Source organism: Anoplolepis gracilipes, chromosome 10 (genome assembly GCF_047496725.1).
Source record: "Anoplolepis gracilipes chromosome 10, ASM4749672v1, whole genome shotgun sequence".
In the NCBI taxonomy this organism is placed as follows: Eukaryota; Metazoa; Arthropoda; class Insecta; order Hymenoptera; family Formicidae; genus Anoplolepis; species Anoplolepis gracilipes.
In genome coordinates this window covers 11502250-11522845 of record NC_132979.1, presented here as the reverse complement: position 1 = coordinate 11522845, position 20596 = coordinate 11502250, and the positions used below count along the sequence as shown (strand labels likewise).

At 32.0% G+C, this 20596-nt stretch overlaps 1 protein-coding gene and 1 pseudogene across 1 annotated transcript in view; one reads left to right on the top strand and one right to left on the bottom strand.

The window, feature by feature from the left end:
• Positions 1 to 10587: 10587 nt before the first annotated feature.
• LOC140670665 (uncharacterized) lies at positions 10588 to 12538 on the top strand (annotated as a pseudogene).
• A 2522-nt stretch (positions 12539 to 15060) lies between these two features.
• LOC140670241 (uncharacterized) overlaps positions 15061 to 20596 on the bottom strand; it is a 109235-nt gene continuing 103699 nt past the window's right edge. Inside the window, exons 5-8 of the mRNA XM_072900813.1 lie at positions 17618 to 17788; positions 17328 to 17527; positions 16521 to 16680; positions 15061 to 15770 (exon numbers count right to left, since the gene is read on the bottom strand). Of these exons, the coding sequence (XP_072756914.1) occupies positions 15652 to 15770; positions 16521 to 16680; positions 17328 to 17527; positions 17618 to 17788 (650 nt within the window). The 3' untranslated portion in view covers positions 15061 to 15651. The remainder of the gene's footprint in view (positions 15771 to 16520; positions 16681 to 17327; positions 17528 to 17617; positions 17789 to 20596) is intronic.

Genomic DNA, 20596 nt, shown 5'->3' with positions numbered 1-20596 from the left:
TTCCAGACGGCTCGTATACAATCGGGCCTGGCCCCGTCGACTTAGAAACTCTGTACTCCGTCCTTACATCCAACCCTGCGGGATCCGTTATCCCGTTGTTCCTCCCTGGTTATAGATACCCCCTCGCCGTTCCAATAGAGACTCTCTGGAGGAAATTTCCCCCTTCCACGATTAGCTTTCAGGAATTATAATTCCTTCCCTGCCCTTTCCCTTAAAATTTTAAGAATTATTGTATAAATACCAGTCAGGTAATAAGTCCCTCTTAGCCCACTTCCAATTTATCTGACTGTCGTCCTTCCGAATTAATGTAACACCCGTGAACTTCCACACACTCACGACACACACACACTCAACCCATTAATAAGTTAGATTAACCTAATTATAATGTTAATAAATTTTTTAATCTTATATATCTATATTTTCATTTTTTATTAATAAATGCATAAAATTAAAATTTTAATCTCTTAGAAAAATTTATTAACCCTTTCAAAAATACATACCCTTATTCCCAGATCGCACAAGGTCCCGTCCCGTGTAATAAGGATTAAATTCTTTTACCAGAAAGGGACCACCAAACGAACGGCTTACTGACCCAGTAAAAGAGACCCTCGAGGTCTTTGACCGAGTCAGGCCTTCCACAGTTTGTTCGAGTCGAAAGCGTTTAAGATTGTAACGCATTTCGGCAAGGGTAAGTTCCGTCCTTCCATTACCTCATCCTTTTTCCGAGTCTAGACGTAACAACCTGATTTATTTTTTTTTAAACCATATAAAAGGCAAACAAATGCTTTTATTTTTTCAAAAACATCTGTGAAGTTATTATCATGTAAGTTGCTTATATTTATAGAAGTTTCTTGAAATTCGGTGGGTTTTTTAAGTAAATTAAAAGGTCTATTTTTCCCCTTTCTGAAAAATATCGGATTATAGTTATAGCAACCTGTTGCATGAAAACCTGAGGGAGGGAAGCACATAAAGAATTTCCTAAGCTTTTATGTAATTCAGTTACATTAATAATTCCTTGGTTATTTCCAACACCGACTGCCATCCAAATTTTCAAATTATTTTTCACATTTTGCATATTCCTAAGTATGATAATAAAAATATCTGTATCCGAACACCAAATTGAGCTTTGAGTTATCGAGATATATAATTTTATATAATTATCTCAACTGTATTTAAATTTATTTTATTTATTTTTGTTTTAGTATACTAGTAAAGACTATACTAAACGGTGAAAATAAACATGAGCAAATGATAACCTAGTGTGTAAGTAGAACGTAAATAAAACAAAGATTTCTTATAAGAAGTCTTGTGTACCGCGCTAAGTTTTCACTTGCTCATGTGTATACTTGGTGTTAGTGTTAGTGTCGGTGTCGGTGTCAAACAGTCCCGCTAGTAAATCAATTGTAAGATTATTATTTTAATTTTAATTTTAATTTTATATATATCATTACGTCCCTACATTTCGATGCCGCGATGTTTGCCGCTCGATAAAAAGTATCGACGATCGTCTTTGGGGACAACGAGAGAGTCCTTTAAAAATAATAATTAGAAGAAAGAGAGATTTGTGTGACAGCTATCAAGTTGAACAGTCGCGATATTTTACATAATAAGATTATTGATATTTCTGTGTACTTCTGTGTTCATGTTTATTATAAAGTTATTTTATTAATTTAATAAAGTATATTTTATTTACGAGTATAGTTTGTTTACGGTCCGCGAGTAGAAGTTGCGTTGTGTCACAATCGATAAATATCGATTCCGCGAATGTAACAATATATATATATATATATATATATATATATATATATATATATATATATTTTTCAATTTTATAAATATTATATATATTTTATATATAAAATATAGTATGGAGAGAACAGGGGAAAGAGAATTTGATTATTTGCATGATCGGTGTTAGGATACGAAGTGAAAATTGGAATTGGAAAAAGAGGGAAGAGGAAGGCTGTAAGAAAGATATATATCTCCCACTCCTCGGACATGCTCCCGTCGTCGTCGTCTTCAAAGTATCCCAACAAGCCTGCAACTGCATTCACATTCATCGCAATCGATTCGTGCAAAACTGCTGGACTTCTAATAATTGTATCGTTGCTCGCTTGACATCCTTCATTATTTATATTTTCTTACCGTCTCAACAATCAATCTCTCGACGTGCTTGCTACCAAAAGCTCTCTATTCATTAACTTTCTTTCCCTCTGAAAAAAATTACATCTCCCGATATCGAAGATATGCGTTATTAGAATTCTGAAGAATCGTTATTAGAATTCTCGCCCAAGCTCGCCTTTTGGGAATTCTCGTCTTGTTCTTCCTCTCTGCTCCTGGGCACTCGCAACATACACTCATTCGCCGGATTTATATCCATAAGCCTATACCGAAAAAAAATCATATTCTCATCGGCGAGTTTGGACGAGAGTTCTAATGACGATTACGGATATCTTCGACGGGAGATGAAATTTTTTCGGAGTAATAGTCGAACGCGGCGGTTATGTCGCGCGCGTTGCATTATAACATATATATATTGATCCAGCGGACGTAACAATATTACAAATAATTATGGGGAGGGACTGGTCAAATTTCTCTCCTTTGATTAATTTAATTAAAATTTTTGGAACAGTACCTATGTTATAAAAAAATTATTATTTTGAAATAATTTTCATGGAAGTTTCTTTTGTATAAATATATAAACAGAACACAATGCCAATTTGTCTCTGGTTTCAACGAGTTCCGGTCTCCCCTAAAACTCCTAATGGTTAATTTATAATCATTTGTAGTATTGTTATGTCCGCTGGATCGATATACATATAATGCAACGTGCGCGACGTAACCGTTTAGCTATTATTTTCGGACTCGCACTCGTAAATAATAAACAACACACACTTTAATAATGAAAACCGAAGCTAACCAACACGGAAATTATAAAAAAGTATGAAATATAAATAACTAAGGCGGGAAGGGAGGGTGAGAAGGGATTGGTTGAGACGATAGGAGGCAAAAGAGAGGGGTGGATGGTCGAGGAGGGATGATGGTGATGGGGTAGGGGCAGGGAGGATGGATGAGGATTGAGGAGAGGGAGGGAGGGAATAAGGGAGAGGGAGTGAGAGTGAGAGAGAGAGATCAAAAGAGAGAGAGAGAGAGAGGGAAAGCGTGAGAGAGAATGTGTGAGGGTAGCAGCCAAAGGGAATAGAAGAGGGGGAGAATTACGCAAAACAATCTGGTGAAAGCGGAGGTCTAAAAGATTTTTAATCCGAAGCTAAATATTAACAATTGAGATTTGGATTCGGATGAGAAATTAAAGATAAATATAACTTTAAATTTAAAATCTTATATAGATAGATATAAGATATTGTAGATTAGATTAAGTGGTAAGTTAGTTGTAAGTAGTTGTAAGATAGGATATGCTAAGGAAAGAAAGAGAGAGGCTAAAAGAGGCGTGCATATGAATTGGCGAGCGTGGCTTGTCAACAGTGTATTATAATGTATCTTATTTTATTTTTCTTTCTTTGCATTATAGTTGTATATTTTTATATGTGCTATATTTCCTTTATATCTTATATATTATATTGAAAGTTTATTTTTGTTAGTCTTCGTTGGTTCTTTATTCTAATTTTTAATTTTTATTCTTTATTTTGTACTTACTTATGTTATCTAATTATCACTTTGTACAATTTTTAGTTTTTAATTTATTTTTATTTTTATTGAATCTTATGTTTTACAACTTTTGTGAATTGATTTTGATTAATTGTATGTATACATATATGGGCGGCGAGATAGGAGGAGGTAGACGTGTAGAGGTTTGTAACTCTAAGGGGATCAATAAAGTTGTTACGCACGAGGCTCGAATCTTTTCCTGGCTACACGTGCGGTCGATTAGCTAATCTTCTGACTTCTCTTTTTTTGCACAAAAAAAAAAAGTTTTGCGCGTACAATCGCAAAGCTCGAATTAAAGAAGTTAAGTGAGAAATAATGTCGGAGATGATTAAACGATGGCAAATTTTTTCAACTTTTGTGGGAGTAATTTAACATTTTCTATAGCACTATTCCAACATCTTAGTTTCTAATAATATGATATTGCTATATAAATCGTGAACAGTGTTGTGAGACGAGCCGGGTTTTTTCGCACATGCACGGCGAACACCAGTGAAGTATCTCTATACATAAAAAGGTATACCATATTGGCCCCCGTATATAATTTTGCAAGTTTTTGTAATTTTAGGAAAAATTAAAAAATAACCAACAACAACTACTGGTATCCAACCTCTTTTCCTCCGTTGCACGTTCAGCCTGCCAAAATATTCACGCCTATAACATAACACTAATGCCACTAGCTTTGCTCCTCTGCAGATAAACACTTGATACATACCTGTAACGGCTAACCTAACCGACAACATGGCCGCCCATGCGCGAAAAAACCCGGCCCGTCTCACAACACTGATCGTGAATATATTATTATAAATATTAGTATTATAAATACTGGTAAGAGTATCATATATATTTGCTTTTTTGTCTGTTTTTAATTAACTTTTTTAATCAAAGGTATATTTAAAACCTACATAAGAATGGCATACTTCGATGCCTATAATCGAACCCCTCGTCCAATCTCGAAATTGAAACGTCAGAGTAATCACACCGTGTCACTGAGTAATCAAACTTTATAACACCCCAGGAGAAATAATGAAAAATAAATCGAATCTTAACAGGTTGATTGACGTTTTCTCTCCCTTCGTGAACATCCTCCCCCTTCTCGTCCTTCTCGCCATTATCTCATTTTGCTCGTTATAAAAGCCAATTTTTGACCATTTTTTTATGATTTTCACCATGAAAATAAAATTTGCGCCAATTTTTACTATCATATTCCTAATCAGCACGTTAAAATATGTAAGTAGTTTCAAGAAAATCAGACATATATCCTATTCGGAAGTTTATCCACGATTTCTCCTATACAGATCCATCATGGTTGTTAATTGTTTTGATATCTGAAATGTTACATATCAAACGACAAAAAAACAGCATAAATCTACAAACAGATACAAAATGTTTGCCAGCTATTTACGAGGATATAATAAACAAACTGCCTAAGATCTAATGTCACCTATCTAACTCTTTCCATTTTAAATGTATTTTTCGCCCTTGAGCTCATTATCATCTGTACCATCGTCATAACCACACGTTAAATATCAGTTGCGCGATATATATACCATAGATTCAACAACACGCATACGGAATGCATATCCTGTAAGCTTTTTCTGAGTTACCACCATTATACATAAAGTAGCGATAAATAACTTTATTACAAACAGGTATTTATTATACTCATTTTATTAATATAGACTTAACTCCTCAATCTAACTGCATACCTCCCGCGGTCTGGAAACCTCGGAGAATTGCCTCACGGGATTATTATGCAAGCCGTACAATAAAAGAGCCGAACAAGTTGGGTCGTTTTATATATATGTAATTTGCACAACTAACATACGACAAATGTGTACAGCTGTTCTCTCTTCATTGATCCATTTAATCATGCGAATACGACCACGATTTTTAGTTCACACATTGCTTACGCCTTAATTAGACGATGCGTTCTCATTAACCTCGTTTCTATCTATTTATAATTTACTCATTTATTTTATATATTATGCTGAAGAGGATTCAAAACATGAATCGAAACGTTCAGTTTTTTATTATAATTTCCGTCTTTTTATAAAATGTTACTAATGTAATTAATGTTAATATACCTGTGACACATTACCTATATAAAAAACTTATAATTTGATTCACATCTCTTCGCTCCTATTGCCTCTTTCTTATTTACTTATTTATATTTAATAATTCGGAACTCTTTCTGTAATTTTATTTTTTTAATACATGTCGAGCGCGGCCTAAAATCTTCACAACATTACTCAGGATGACCTTGATAACATATGTGAAGGATGTTGAAATCAGGGATGGCTCCATATAAGTAAATGATTACCGAATGGCTTTTTATAATTAATAAAGATAATTAACTGAGTTTTTTGCCGTTTCCCTTCCCACTCTCATTAACCTCCTCTCCCTCCCTCCCTCCTCTCTCTCCCCTTCCCCTCCCCCTCTTTCTCCCCCTTTCTCCCTCTTTTTCCTTCTCTCTTCCTCCTCCCTCTCTCCCTCTTTCTCCCTCTCTCCCTCTCTCTCCCTCTCTCTCCCTCTCTCTCCCTCTCTCTCCCTCTCTCCCTCTGTCTTTCTCTCTCTCTTTCTCTCTCTCTCTCCCCCCTTTCTCTCCCCCTCTCTCCCCCTTCTCTCTCTCTCCCTCTCTCTCTCTCTCTCTCTCTCTCTCTCTCTCTCTCTCTCTCTCTCTCTCTCTCAGAATTTCGCTCTTCAGCCCTATTCCACGCTGCAGCGAATCCCAATGGAGGGCAAAGTTCGCACCGAAATTATTTATCTCGCAACACAACGATAACATTGATACATTACGACACGTGTCATTCTTTCGCTTTCGATTGTTATACACGTATATGTGTATGTACAAGCACCGGCATAAATGGTGTCCGTTAGTAAATGTGTATGTACGTACGTGTATGACAACCGAAAGCGTCACATACACATGCAGCGCGTACATACGTGTCACTTGAAGCGCGGCGGAGAAAAAAGTGGGAGACAATCCGATGTTGCATCCTTAGCGCAAGCCGCACGATCGAGAGAGAAAACATGACAAGACGTGATGCCGATTAGTGGTGTCCTATAGCTCTGCCTGACTCACTCTACGCTTGAATGCAGGAAGAATGAGCGAGAGAGCTATAGGACACCGCGTTGTCTCTATATGCGTCTCGTTCGTTCTCACGCTTATGTCATGTTTTCTTTCTTATTCCTTCAAGAAACGTGACTGAGCCTTGCGGCTCGAATACCGGCATTCATAAAATTTTAATCATATCACATTAATATTAGAAAATGATCGGTTTCATATAGTAAAGAAACATATTCCGTGCAAATTTACAATTACTGTTCTAGTACGCACGCACGCATGCATGCATGCACGCACGCACGCACGCACGCACGCGCGCACGCACGCACACAAATATATATATATATTTGTGCGCGAAGAATGTAATTCGTTAAAAAATAAAATATCCACGTTGGAAAAATATTGTACGGTTAAACTATAATCGATCATTTACTATTCATTGTACGCAATATTATTATAAAAAAAATCAAAGGACATAAACGTAAACGAATAATTTGTAATTTCAAAATAAGTGCTTTAAAGGATACTTGGTTTTCATATGGACATTTAAGTATTGATGTCGCTTGTTAATTGATTTGTTACGTTATGATGATGAATAGTCCTTGACAAATAGAATAGCTCTACAAAAAGAGCTTAATATATCACCATTGACAGCAGTTGATTGGGACAGCGGTTAAACGTTATAATAAGGATCAACGAGCTAAAATCTTCAAAAACTTACTCAGGGTCATGAATTTTGATAATATATGTTAAGACCATTGATATCGGAAGGTGATCTCTTTTACGAAATTTCGCTCTAATTGATATAAATTAGAAACGATATTAATTTATTTATTATATTTACGGGGATATCGCTTATTCGAAACATCAAGAAAAAACCAGTATCATAAAAGTTTTGAAAAAGTAAAAAATGTATATAGAAGTAGCTTTTGTAATAAAAAAGTGAAAGAAACTCGTCAGACAGTATAAGGATAGAACGCAACGCGTCAACTTTCGCCGAGAGGATTTATCTCGACGTACTGTTGTGCTACGCACAACGAAACGATCAATACATCACGACGTATAATTACAACAGAGGAGAAAACCCCGAAAAAAAACTGTCTCTCTCAGGAACATTGATGTATAAATATCTGGCCATATTATCTAACAACATTAGTATTGCTCCTTTGTGGTGAAATAATAAAATAATTGAAATTTAACCGAAAGGCTATAGCCGGATAAGATAGTGAAAATGCCCCTCGCTTCAAATGGTGAAAAAGTATAAAAATTATGATAATCTCTCTGAAAAAACATTTTTTACAAGATTTTTATCCTCCCTGCCCCCATCCTTCTATCAGCAGAATAAAAAATCTGTTTTTTTGAATTTTATTTTATTTCTCAGCAAGTTATTATCGCACTTAAATGTAGCTTTGGGAAATTTTAGAGACAAGTAAGGTTATTTGACACAATTTTTGTTTTAATTTATTTATTGACGTCAAATTCAAGCTGAAAAAAATTTTTTAATATTTCAAAAAAATTTTTCCCTATTTTCTAATAAAGGTGACGTCTTGAAAAAATTCTCAATTGTAGAGATAGAAATGCTGAATATTTCAGAATTTTTTCAGATTTTTTTGAGTGCGCCATATTGAAAAAAATTAAATGCCTTATTTTTTAGCTATTTTTTACATATAAAAGCATGTAAACCTTCATTTATGTACAAATTCGTTTAAATATTTATCTTTTAATGATTATAGGACGTGCCACGTGTGTGAATAGTGTGTGGTTAACTTTTAAATAATTTTAAAGTATTTTGTGTTAAGCACTGGCAAAATTAATTCAGAATCTCTAGTTTTATTTTCTCGATGCTTTACTATGATCGGTGTTAGGATATGAAGTATAAAAAAATTTTTGTTTTAATTGCGTATTACGACATTTAGTATAAATGTGTCGTGCTGATGATTTTCGGCAGGTCTAACGGTAGTTCTCGACAGTTCTGCAAGAGTTCTATGCATTCTTTGTTAAAAATTGTTAAAAATTGTTTAAAAATAATTAATTAATTGGTGGAATATCGATTTGAAATTGTACATATATGTAAATCTCAATTAGAACTATGGGGAACTCTTGTAAAAAATAAGTGATGCTATATAGAAATCGAATTTTTCTTCGTTCCTTCCCTTTGCATCTGTCCTTTGCCTACGCGATATGAGATAAGGAGGAGGAACACCTCCAAGTACAAACTGTGTACATACATGCGCGCTCAGCCGTGTTCTCCCTCCACATCCCATAATGCGTAGGCGCAGATGAGAGCGGGCTACTATAAAAAAGCCGATTGACACTGCTCATTGTCAGTCGCGAAAAATTTTCCAGCAAAAGTGAGGTAATAATAAATTCGGCAATTGGACTTGGTTTTAACGATTACGTTTTGAGCCGGCCCTTCGACTTGGTCGCTCCTTGGCGATGACATCCTGATTACTCAAATAATAATCGAAGGGCTGACTCAAAACGTAATCGTAGAACGGATTTACGTGTGGGGGTTCTTCGGAGAAATTCTGGAATACGAGCTCGTCGACGAGCCCGAATCACCAGAATATATCCTAAGATTCGTCCGAATCATACCCCCACTTCACATAATAGAAGAGCGCCTACGACGCCTAAACCGGGAATTTCTGGATACCACGGAGGCTGCATGATTAACCAGCGTCTACGACGATTTAGTAGTTAAGGTGAGGTAATAATATTTTGTTTTTTTCTTTTTTTTTGTTTGTCATTTTATCGTAGTTTTTTTTATTTGAGCTTTTCTTGCTTGATATTTTCTAGATACCTATTATAGAATATTATATTTATATTATATTATAGAATATTATATTATAGAATATTCTAGATACTATATATTCAAAAAACACGTAAACGGAAAATACATTCTGTAAACATTTTTCTGAATTATGTCTAATTTATAATTTGTGTATATGAGGTAGCCGACAAAACATTAGTATAACCAGGTATTTATTATATTTAATTTATTAATATAGATTTTATCCCTTCAATCTAACTGCATGCCTCTCGCGGTCTGGAAACCTCGGAGAATTGCTTAACAGGATTAACATGGAAGCCTTTTGAATATAAAAAAAAAAAACCATCATCTGCAATAAAACAGCACTATAACTACGATCACATATAGAGTGTAGACACCATTTACATATACGAACGACGTAATTATACAATTATACATGCGATTAATATGTACAGCGGATTCAGGCCAGTGATCTATTTAATCAAGCAAATGCGAATATGATTTTTAGTTATATACTGCTTGCGTTTTATTCACACGATGCGCTCCAAAAATTCAATTTCTAATTATATATAATTACACATTTCATTTTAATTGTTATGCTGAAGAGGATCCAAAACATGGATCGAAACGTTCAATTTTTTGTATTACAATTTCCGCTTTTTTAAATTCACCAATGTATTAATGTTAATATACTATGTGACATATTATCTAAAAGTAAAAACTTATATTTCAAATTAAATCTCCTCGCTCCTATTGCCTCTTATTTATTCATTTATTTATATTTAATATTTAGGAGCTCATTCTTAAATCTTATTGATATTTTCTGTTGCCATTTGGATTTGCTTTTTATTGCTTGTAGCTTTAGTTGTACAACGCGCGCCTTCTCTAACTTTTTTACGTGTCTCTTCTTCGGGGGTCGCAGAGATGAGAGTGCGGGCGACACTCTCATCCCATTGCACGCGACCTCACCGCGAAAGCTGCGATGCGCGGTGGTTCCGCATCGCAGCTAAAGGTTCAACATACGGAAGGAAGCCCTCCCTCCCTCCCTTCTTTACCTGACTCGCTTTGCAGAGTCAGGAATGGGGGGATGGAGGGTTCTGGCGGGGACGAGCCCTGGTAGAGTGCAAGTACGATCCCAGGGCCCGTCCACTTAACCGCTCCGGATGAACCACCGTAGGGTTTTAGTCGGTAAGAGTCCGACATAACCCGCCTTTCTCTCCGGGGAGGCGGGTATCCGTATGATGGATACCCGCCTCCCCAGTATGATGGATTTCCCTACAATAAAAAAAATATATAAAATAAAACTATTTTTGTGGTACGTTGCAATACTTCATATATAATATATATATGATATATATGACGAATTACTTGTGGTGCTGAAAGAGGCATATAAATAGTTATTAAACATTCTTATAATAATGCCAAATACATTGTTTAACGTAAAATTTATGTATAACTCATGTGCAAGTCATGTACTCTAATATACTTATACTTATATTTTTATATTTGAGTATAATATAAATATGTACTTACAGGTCCTTTTTTGCAACATTGCTATTAAAAAAGTATATAGAAGAAATGGAATCTAATCAATCCAGCAATGCTTCGCTTACTAAACGTAATCAACCTCAACCTCAACAATTTAAGAAGTTAAAATTGATTGACGAGTTATCAAATGTAGAATATGTGATAGAAGTAGGAGAAGAAGATTATAATCGTGCTTATGAAGGTATACTTAATAATGGTTATACAGTACTAAATTTACAGTGATAGAGTTCATTGATTTAATAATTAACTAATTTCAGTAATACGACATAATTATACATTTTTGCATTATTTTTTCTTTAATTACAGTCTAATTATTATTTCTCATTTAAGTGTTATATATCTTTTAAAAATATTAATATATGTATATATATTATTTTTATAGATATTACATTTGCTAGTATGCTCCTAGAGAAAGCAAAAACATTTTCAAATAGTAAACATGGTTCTACTTCGATAACAGTTAATAAACCCAGTTGTTCAAAAACAGTTAATAATAAACCCACTTGTTCAAAAACAGTTAGTAATAAGCCCAGTTGTTCAAAAACAAATACTGTAGTTCAAGTCAACGACAATTTGACGACCTCGGATATTGAGAATTGTGATCAAAATGAAACAAACAATTTAACGATCTCGGATATTGAAAATTCTGATCAAGATAAAACAAATATGCCAAATTTAGGTGTATTTATATTAGAATAGTCAACAATGCAGAAAATAAGCAACATTTATTAAATATTTGTTTGTTTTTAGAACAAAATGATGACAAATGGTCTCACAAAGCAACACGTCTTCTCATATCCTTATATAAAGAAAAGGTTCATATGTTGGAAAAAGTTCCTCAAAAAAAATGTGGATAAAAATTTCCGAATGTATGCAGCAAAAAAAAATATAAATTTACAGTAACTCAACTATATAATAAAATGGATATATTAAAAAGACGGTACCGTCAGATTGTTGATCATAACGCGCAAAGCAAAAATGAAAGAAAAGAATGGATCTATTTAGAAGTAATAAATTATAATAAAATTAACATTCAGAATTATACAAATTTTTTAATTTAGTTATAAAAAATAAGATGTTTTTTAAATTAAATATATATATATATATATAATAAGACAAATAATTGATCTTTTAAAATACGTGTGTTTTAGTTATTAGATAAGATCTTTCATAATAAACCGTGGATAGAACCCTTATCCGTAGCAGGATCAAATATTCAAGAACCTAAAAAATCTTTATTTGATGGTGATAAAATTGAGTTACTAATCAGTAAGTAACTGAGAAAAGTATATAATTTCTTGCTGTTATTTAAATGTATAACTAATATTTTTTTTTAAAACAGAAAAATTTCATTAAATGAAGAAAAAGTTTACTATTTGCAAGTATCACTGGAAGAAAAGAGATTAAAAAGAGAGGAAGCTAATAATTATAGAGAAAAAAAATTAAAAATATTAAAAGAGTTGAAAGAAACTTTATCTAAAAAAAAATAATTAAAAGTGATAAATATTTGATAAGCGTACAAATAGATAAAAGTACAAATTAATTATAAGTAAAAGTTTCTGCAAAATTGCATAAAAAAAAATTGACAGTATTGCAAACATTATTAAACTGCTAATTAAACTTTAAAATATTTAAATAAACCATACTATTTTTTACTCAAGTTGTGATATTAATATATTATAATAATTAATACACTATAATATGGATTATTACTTATAAGTTAATAAATTGACTTTTATTTTTTTATTATAGTTGAAAAATATAGTAAACCAAATAATTTAGTTTCTATAAAAGTGAAAAATATAAGGGTAAAGTGTAAAACTTTTTATTTAAATGTTTAAATAGTCAATTTATTTACTTGTTTTTATTATTATTAGTATAATAAAAATTAATATTAAAAGATGTTTTGTTTCATGACGTTTTATTTCATTTTATTGTATTTAATAAATGCTATATTATATTGTGAAACTAATAAATTTCTTTCAGTCATCATAATTATTTGTAATTATTTCCATTAATCTATTTCTCTTAATATTTCCTTCTTCTTTTAATTCATTACTGATAGCTAGTGGTTCCATTATGTGTAACATATTATGTACAACAATTGATATTTCGATGTCATTATTTTTTAATAAACAAATGTTGTGTAATACACAACAACTAACTATATAATATGGAACTAAATCTGTCCTTGTCATTGGTAACTTATCCAATAAATAACGCTATCGTCCTTTTAATAACTCAATTGCTCTTTCCACAATTACTCGAGAAGATGACAAGCAAGTGTTAAATCTTTTCTGTCTTTTTGTTAAGTGACCATTATCATAGAATGGTACCATAATATTTTTCTGTATACTGTATGCTGCGTCACCTAATAAATGACTATCTTCAGGAAAATATTCCGCAGTGCAATATTGCTGTACGCCAGAATAAAGAAAAACTCGCATATTGTGAACACATCCTGGCATTCCGGCAAATACATGAATGAAAGACAACTTATCATTACAGATAACCTAAAAAGAAAATATTTTAACAAATAATTCACATTTTTCAAAGCATTATCCAATTTATATTAGTTTTGAGTGTTTATATTAATTTTTAGTATTTATTATTTCTTGAATTAGAGCAATAAACAAAACTATTTCTTACTTGCAACTGCACAGAGAATCTACTTTTTCTATTTATGTAACTAGTAGCATCTCTTTTTGGCCGGGCAATATTTATATGTGTTCCATCAATAATATCCAAAACTTTAGGGAATCCATATAACATTTGCATGTTAGTCCATGTTCTTTGAGCTTCTTCATGAGTAGGCCATCTGATAATCTTATTTCGAATGCTGTATATTGCTCGAACTACTCTTTTTACAGAAAACCATGCAGTTGATCTGGCAATACCAAATCTTTCAGATATGGAGCAATAAGAGTCTGGTGTCGCCAAAACATAAATAGTTATTAATAATTGTTTTATCACATCAACTTGTTCCCTCTCCTTGAATGGAAAATTTTGGTCCAATTTTGGTCCAATTAAATACAATAAGAAGTTAAATGTATCACGCTCCAGCCTGTAATAAATATATAATATCACTATTGTTAACATAAACATTTTGTATTTGCGAACGTAATAATAATAGTAATAATATGAAATTATAATTAAATGACAGCTAACCTGAAATGTGATTTAAATTCTATATTTATATATCTTACAACAACATGCTCTATATAATTAATAATTTTTGGCACTATTCTTCATTTCTATTGTTTTCATATCTATCGAATAAAATATTTTGTAATGCTTCATCATTGTCATCACTGTCTGTAGAAGAGGAACTACTTGAGGATGTGAACATGTTTTCAAGTAAAATACATTCTTCCATGACGATATATTGATTGTTTAATAGTAATGTTGCAAAATGGACTTGTAAGTACATATTTATATTATACTAAATATAAAAATATAAGTATAAGTATATTTGTATATGACTTGCATATGAGTTATACATAAATATTACGTTAAACAATTTATTTGGCATTATTATAAGAATGTTTAATAAGTATTTATATACCTCTTTCAGCACCACAAGTAATTCGTCTCATCTGCATCTGTATTATCGAAACTTATTTATTCTTTTATTGTCAGTTCCCAGTGAACAAAGTAATATAGCAGCAATGTAGTGGCAATGTAACCGAATATAACAGGTTATATTACCAGAATGTTACATGTAAATTACATGTAAGTTACTTTTTCCAACTCAGCAATATGATATGTTATATAACGTGTTATCTAACCGTTACATAACAATTAATGTAACTGTAATACAACAAATATGATAGCTGTTATATTAATATAATATAATAGTAGCTATAATTGTAATGTTACAGTTATATTGAGGTGATGAGCGTATTACAAAAGTTGAATAAATATAGATGGATTTAAAATTCTTATTTATTCATAAAATGTATGTATTACACTAAACAAAATAATTATATAATGTGTATCAAATCAATAAGATTAAAATTATCAAACTTAAAATCAAACTTAAAACAAACTTAAAACATTAGTAATATATTTTTTATATTACAAACATATATCTTTTCAATCAATCTAATATATTATATATCTTTTACATTTTCTGTAAACTCTGTCTATCGACTAGATACTAATAGATACTAAAATCGACTAGATACTGAGTGATGATGGCTGTGATAAAATAATACGTGGGTTCTTGCAAAATGTCGCTATCACAGTTACATATATAATAATACATCCCACCTGTTTATTACGCTGCATTATATATGTTTATAGTTTATATATTATTATTTGTATGTGGTGTCACGCATCACTCGTTAATTGCAGACGGCAATTGCAGACTTTTTTATTCCGCTGTATAGTGAATTTCTTTAATAACCTATAGATACTACTATACATAAAATAATAAATGTTTATATGAATAAAAAAAAGAAAAATATAAAAAAGACTTTTTGACAAAAGACACAAAGGCATTTTTTCATGGTACATGACAGTAGCAAGTGTCTTTATTATCTTTAACCTTGTTAAGAGTTTGCCTCATTTTCTCTTGTCTCATCCGTTGTCTTTCTTCTCTCTACTTTTTTCTTATCTTTTTCTGTTCCTCGAGTTCGTCGTTGTTTAGCAAACCGGAACCATTCTGTGATGATCTCTTCGAATTCAATTTCTTTCGTTGTCGGATATGTAAAATAGCATCTGTGAACAAATTAATATAATTAATAATGTAAAAATGTAAACACAATGTAAAACATAAAAACTAGATAATAATAATTAGAGTAAATTTAGATTTATTAAGATTGATTGAGTTAACTTCTAACAATGGATCGAGTTATTATGATAAACAATTGAATGAAGTGAAAAGTAATCAATGATTTTGCATTTTATTTCATTCTATTTTATTTACGTTTAGATAATAAAACGATTAGCATAAGTTAGCATAAATTATTGGGTTTTTAATAAAAATCGATCATGTTTGCAAGTCTAAATACAGCTCTTATATTTGTTCTTATTCTGAGTAAAAAATGTTAAAAATTAGATTTAAAATATAACTTTTGTGAAGGTATATTTATAAAATTTCTGTAACAAAAATTTGAAAAAATTCAACAATTTGACATTTTTGGCAAATATTAAATTCTCCACAATATTACAACGGAACGAGTAATGGTTATAAAATCTAATCCTTTCAAATAGTATCGCAAGAAATCATAAAGATAATTATATATTAAAAAGTTATTTTTTCGAATTGATATCGACAACGATGATTGAGAACACTTATTCCTATAATTATTATAGTTATTATATACATTATTGAATTGTCTGTTTGCAGCAAGAACATTTTTCAATGTTTCTGCCAAAAATCGGACAATAAAAAAAAGTAACCGTATTCTTAAATAACGTAAAGATGGTATTTTCTGGTGCTAAAATCTCGGATATTATATTACTTACCTTGCATTATTTTTATAATACATAGACCTTCAATGCAAAAGTTTCCCTTCCGTCCTTTCCATGAACATAACTCTGCGCAGGAATTTGTGAAGATCTTTGTGCAAATTCTTTGCGTGTACTCACGCGCTGTGTGACCTCCAATTTTTCGTACAAATGTATTCTGCAATAGAAATATTTATTACTATATTTGCAACAAATTGAATAAAATTTGATCTTTCTTTAATGATAAAGAATTAACAAAGATATTTTTCATGGGCTATAGGAGCTAAGATATAACATCCATAACTTAAGGTAAGACAAAATATAATTTTATTAACAAAAGCTTAAACCATCCGCATCTCGGACTCTTTTCAATGTTATCAAAAATTACAAATAACCCGGAAAGATTGAATATAATCGTACACGATAACGCTAAATCTATTAAACAGATGTTAGAAAATTAATGTTATAAAATTCGCTTTGTTTACATAATTAAGTGTGGAACTTATATGTGGATCCAACCGCTCGCAAATCAACATTATTGCATACGATTATATTTAATCTTTCCGAGTTATTTGTAATTTTTGATAACATTGAAAAGAATCCGAGATGCGGACTGAAACGTACGTTTGTTAATTTATTGTCAATTTATATAATTTATTTCAATTTTTGTAATGTAGTTTTTTTGGTTTAAGCTTTTGTTAATAAAATTATATTTTGTCTTACCTTAATTTATGGATGTTATATCTTAGCTCCTATAGCCCATGAAAAATATCTTTGTTAATTTTAAGGAGCCATCTTTTATATTTTGATAAAGAATTAACTTACAAATTGTTCTTTTATTTCCGGATTTTCATAGATTTTTTTCTCAAAGACTTCAATCTCCGCGATCGATTTTAATGGCAGAAGAGACGCTACAAGGCTGACATTTCCTGAAAATATAGGTTTTCCGCATTCGATTTTCTGGTGAAGCTCCCATAGTTGTACTTGAATTGATGCGAGCATCCGAATAATTATTCTTGAATATTCTACATCAGAATAAATGACAGACAATATTTAGTATTGAAAGTAATTAGATGTTCTTTGTAAATAAGTCCAATAAGTTCAGTGAGTTTCACCTTCCTGATTACGGTCCACCACTTCCATGCCATCGAAGGCTTTTCTAGTAAGCGTTGAAATTTCAGAAAAAATTTCTTTATTGCGAGTTTCTGACATCGCAACCGGACTTGGAATCATGTATGGGTTATCCACGTTTTCTACTTCCTCGTCTATGTCGCATTGGTTTTCGTCTATAGCACAACACAAGATATCATTAGGGTCTGATCAGAACGGCTGATTTATAATTTTAAGACCGTGTTTTATGAGAAACTAAAGACGGCAAGGCTTTGGCGATGATCTTGTTGTGTGTGTCAACAGGTCAGTTGAATCATATAAAGAAGGCCGAATCTTCTAGTGAAGCATGGAAAAGTCTAGAAGGATTGCACGAGTCAAAGGGACCTATGAGAAAAGCCACGTTGTATAAGCAAATATATCGCTAAAGAAAGATTCGAGTCAAACAATAACGGAATACGTGCATACATCTCAACGAAAACTTGAACAACTTGAAGAGGCTGGAATGAAAATTCCTCAGGATTTACAATCGGTAATGTTGTTAAACTCATTATTATCCGAATATGAGAGCTTCTGCATAGCTATCGAGTCACGTAATGATTTACTGACGGTGGAATCCTTAAAATCAAAGTTGATCGAGCAAGAGGCGAGACATCTTGAACAGGTCGATAAGAACGACGCTGATAATAACGCGCTGTCTGTGAAGGAAAAAAGAAGAGTTAACCACGATCCTCGACATGTGAGGAAAAATCACCCGAAGCAGCACATGCAAAAATTCGACGGAAGTTGCTATAATTGTGGTAAAAACGGACATAAAGCAATTGACTGCAGAGCTAAGAAAAAGGATAATGCAGTTAATCACGTGGAAGATGCCATGCCAGCGGTTGTAATAAACGCTAATTCGCTCAAATCAACAAAGTGGTGTCTTGATAGTGGTGCTACAAAGCACATGTGTTACAATCCGGAAAAATTCCACATTATTTCAGATGACAAAACGCGAAAAGTATACACCGCGACAGAACAATGCGTAAAATCTACCGGTTCAGGTGAGATAAAATTAAACGTGAAGCTTCAAGGCAGTGCTACGAACAAAATTAAACTGTGTGATACAATGCTCGTTCCCGAGTTTCGAAATAATTTATTGTCCGTATCTCAAATGACTGACCAAAATTATACACTCACTGCGTATGTTATTTGTTTTTAGTTTTAACTAGCGCCGCTGTGAGCCGCTATATACATGCGCATCAAGTGTTTAATATTCTTTTGTCATGTTTCATATACTAGTACGTTTTAATGGCGAATATATGCTGCGTGGAAGATACGTGTATTTTTGTACTTGTGACATAAATAAAACCCATAAAACAACAATTTTTCAGGCTTTTTTTAAATTCATTTTTTAAACAAATGCTGTCCAAAAACATTTATTGCAAAAGAAAGCCTCAGGAAACACGAGGTACTAGACCACCATCCAGAAGTCTTCATGGATAAACAGATAAAATTTCCTTGTGAATGCGGAAAAAATTTTCATAAAAAGTATTTATAATAATATTTTAAAATGTCCTAAAAATATCCTGGGACGTCCTGGATGTGTCAGGACATATTCAGGATGATCCTGAGGATATCTTGTGCTGTCTGGGTTCTCTCCCCTCTGAGCAGGCCAAATTTATAGAAAAATAATATCGGATTTTTATGAAAAAATATGTACTTACTGGTACAAAAATACGCGCATAGATAATCGGATATTCGCAAATTCCTTTTATTTTTCCTTCTTGCGGAAACCTGCGTATTTTTGCTGAACCAATATTTCACATACAGGTACAAAAATACGCGTATAGATAATACCCTCAAAATCCTGATTTTTCTCTCTTTTTCTTTTCCTTCGAATAATACAACGATTTATAAAAATCTCAATATCCTCTTCCCTTTCCATTCTCCATTGTAGAATACCAAGATAATTAATAAAGAATTGCTCAAAGAGTATATAAAATTATCAATAAACAAATAAATTTTGTGTATCTCATAAGAGAGGTACAACGTATTACTGAATAATCAGATTACTTTCTTAAAGTTTTCGGTGAAATCTGAACACATTTATCTTTTCTTAAAATCCTATAACATTTTTTTATGTAATATTTAGAAAAAGATATTTAAATAATTTTTTGCTTTTATTGAAGAATCGAGGAAAATAATTGTTTAATATTTGCATATACCATGATCTGCACATTTCGACGGATTTTCAAAAGTCAATACTTACCGCTTTACCCTTACATCTTGAAATCATCGCAGTTCCACATTCTCGTATACAGATGCACTGTACCTGATGCTGTACGCTTGATTACAGTTGTTACGCGATGATATCAAAAACGTAAAGGGAAAGCAATAGGCATTGACTCTCGAAAATCGAAATGTGCAGCTTGTGAAAATACACTGAATTAAATTAATTCGTACTAATTAAAATTGTGTTTTCCAAAATTTCATTTTTCAGGCTTTTTTTAAATTCATTTTTTAAACAAATGTTGTCCAAAAACATTTATTGCAAAAAAAAACCTCAGGAAACACGAGGTACTAGACCACCATCCAGAAGTCTTCATGGATAAACAGATAAAATTTCCTTGTGAATGCGGAAAAAATTTTTTTTATTTAACTAATTATTTAAATCACAGGAAAATAGTGCATAACGAAGAAATATTATTTTTGTCTCAATATTAAAATACGCATGTATTTACTGTAAGAATTATTTCTTGTCTATTAAATGTCTCTGTTATTTGCTTTACACATTAAGTGGGATCGACAACGTAGAAAGTTTGGGTGATCTTTTAAAAGAGTGCAATTTCCGCAATTTTGAACAATTAATTCCCTTTATTGTAGATCGAATAAGACTTCGTAAAAAATACATTGATTATGTATGTCTTATTTTCATCTTCAAATTTTATGACATTCAAAAATTTTTTATTATGTTTATGTTGTTATAATATATATTTCATTTA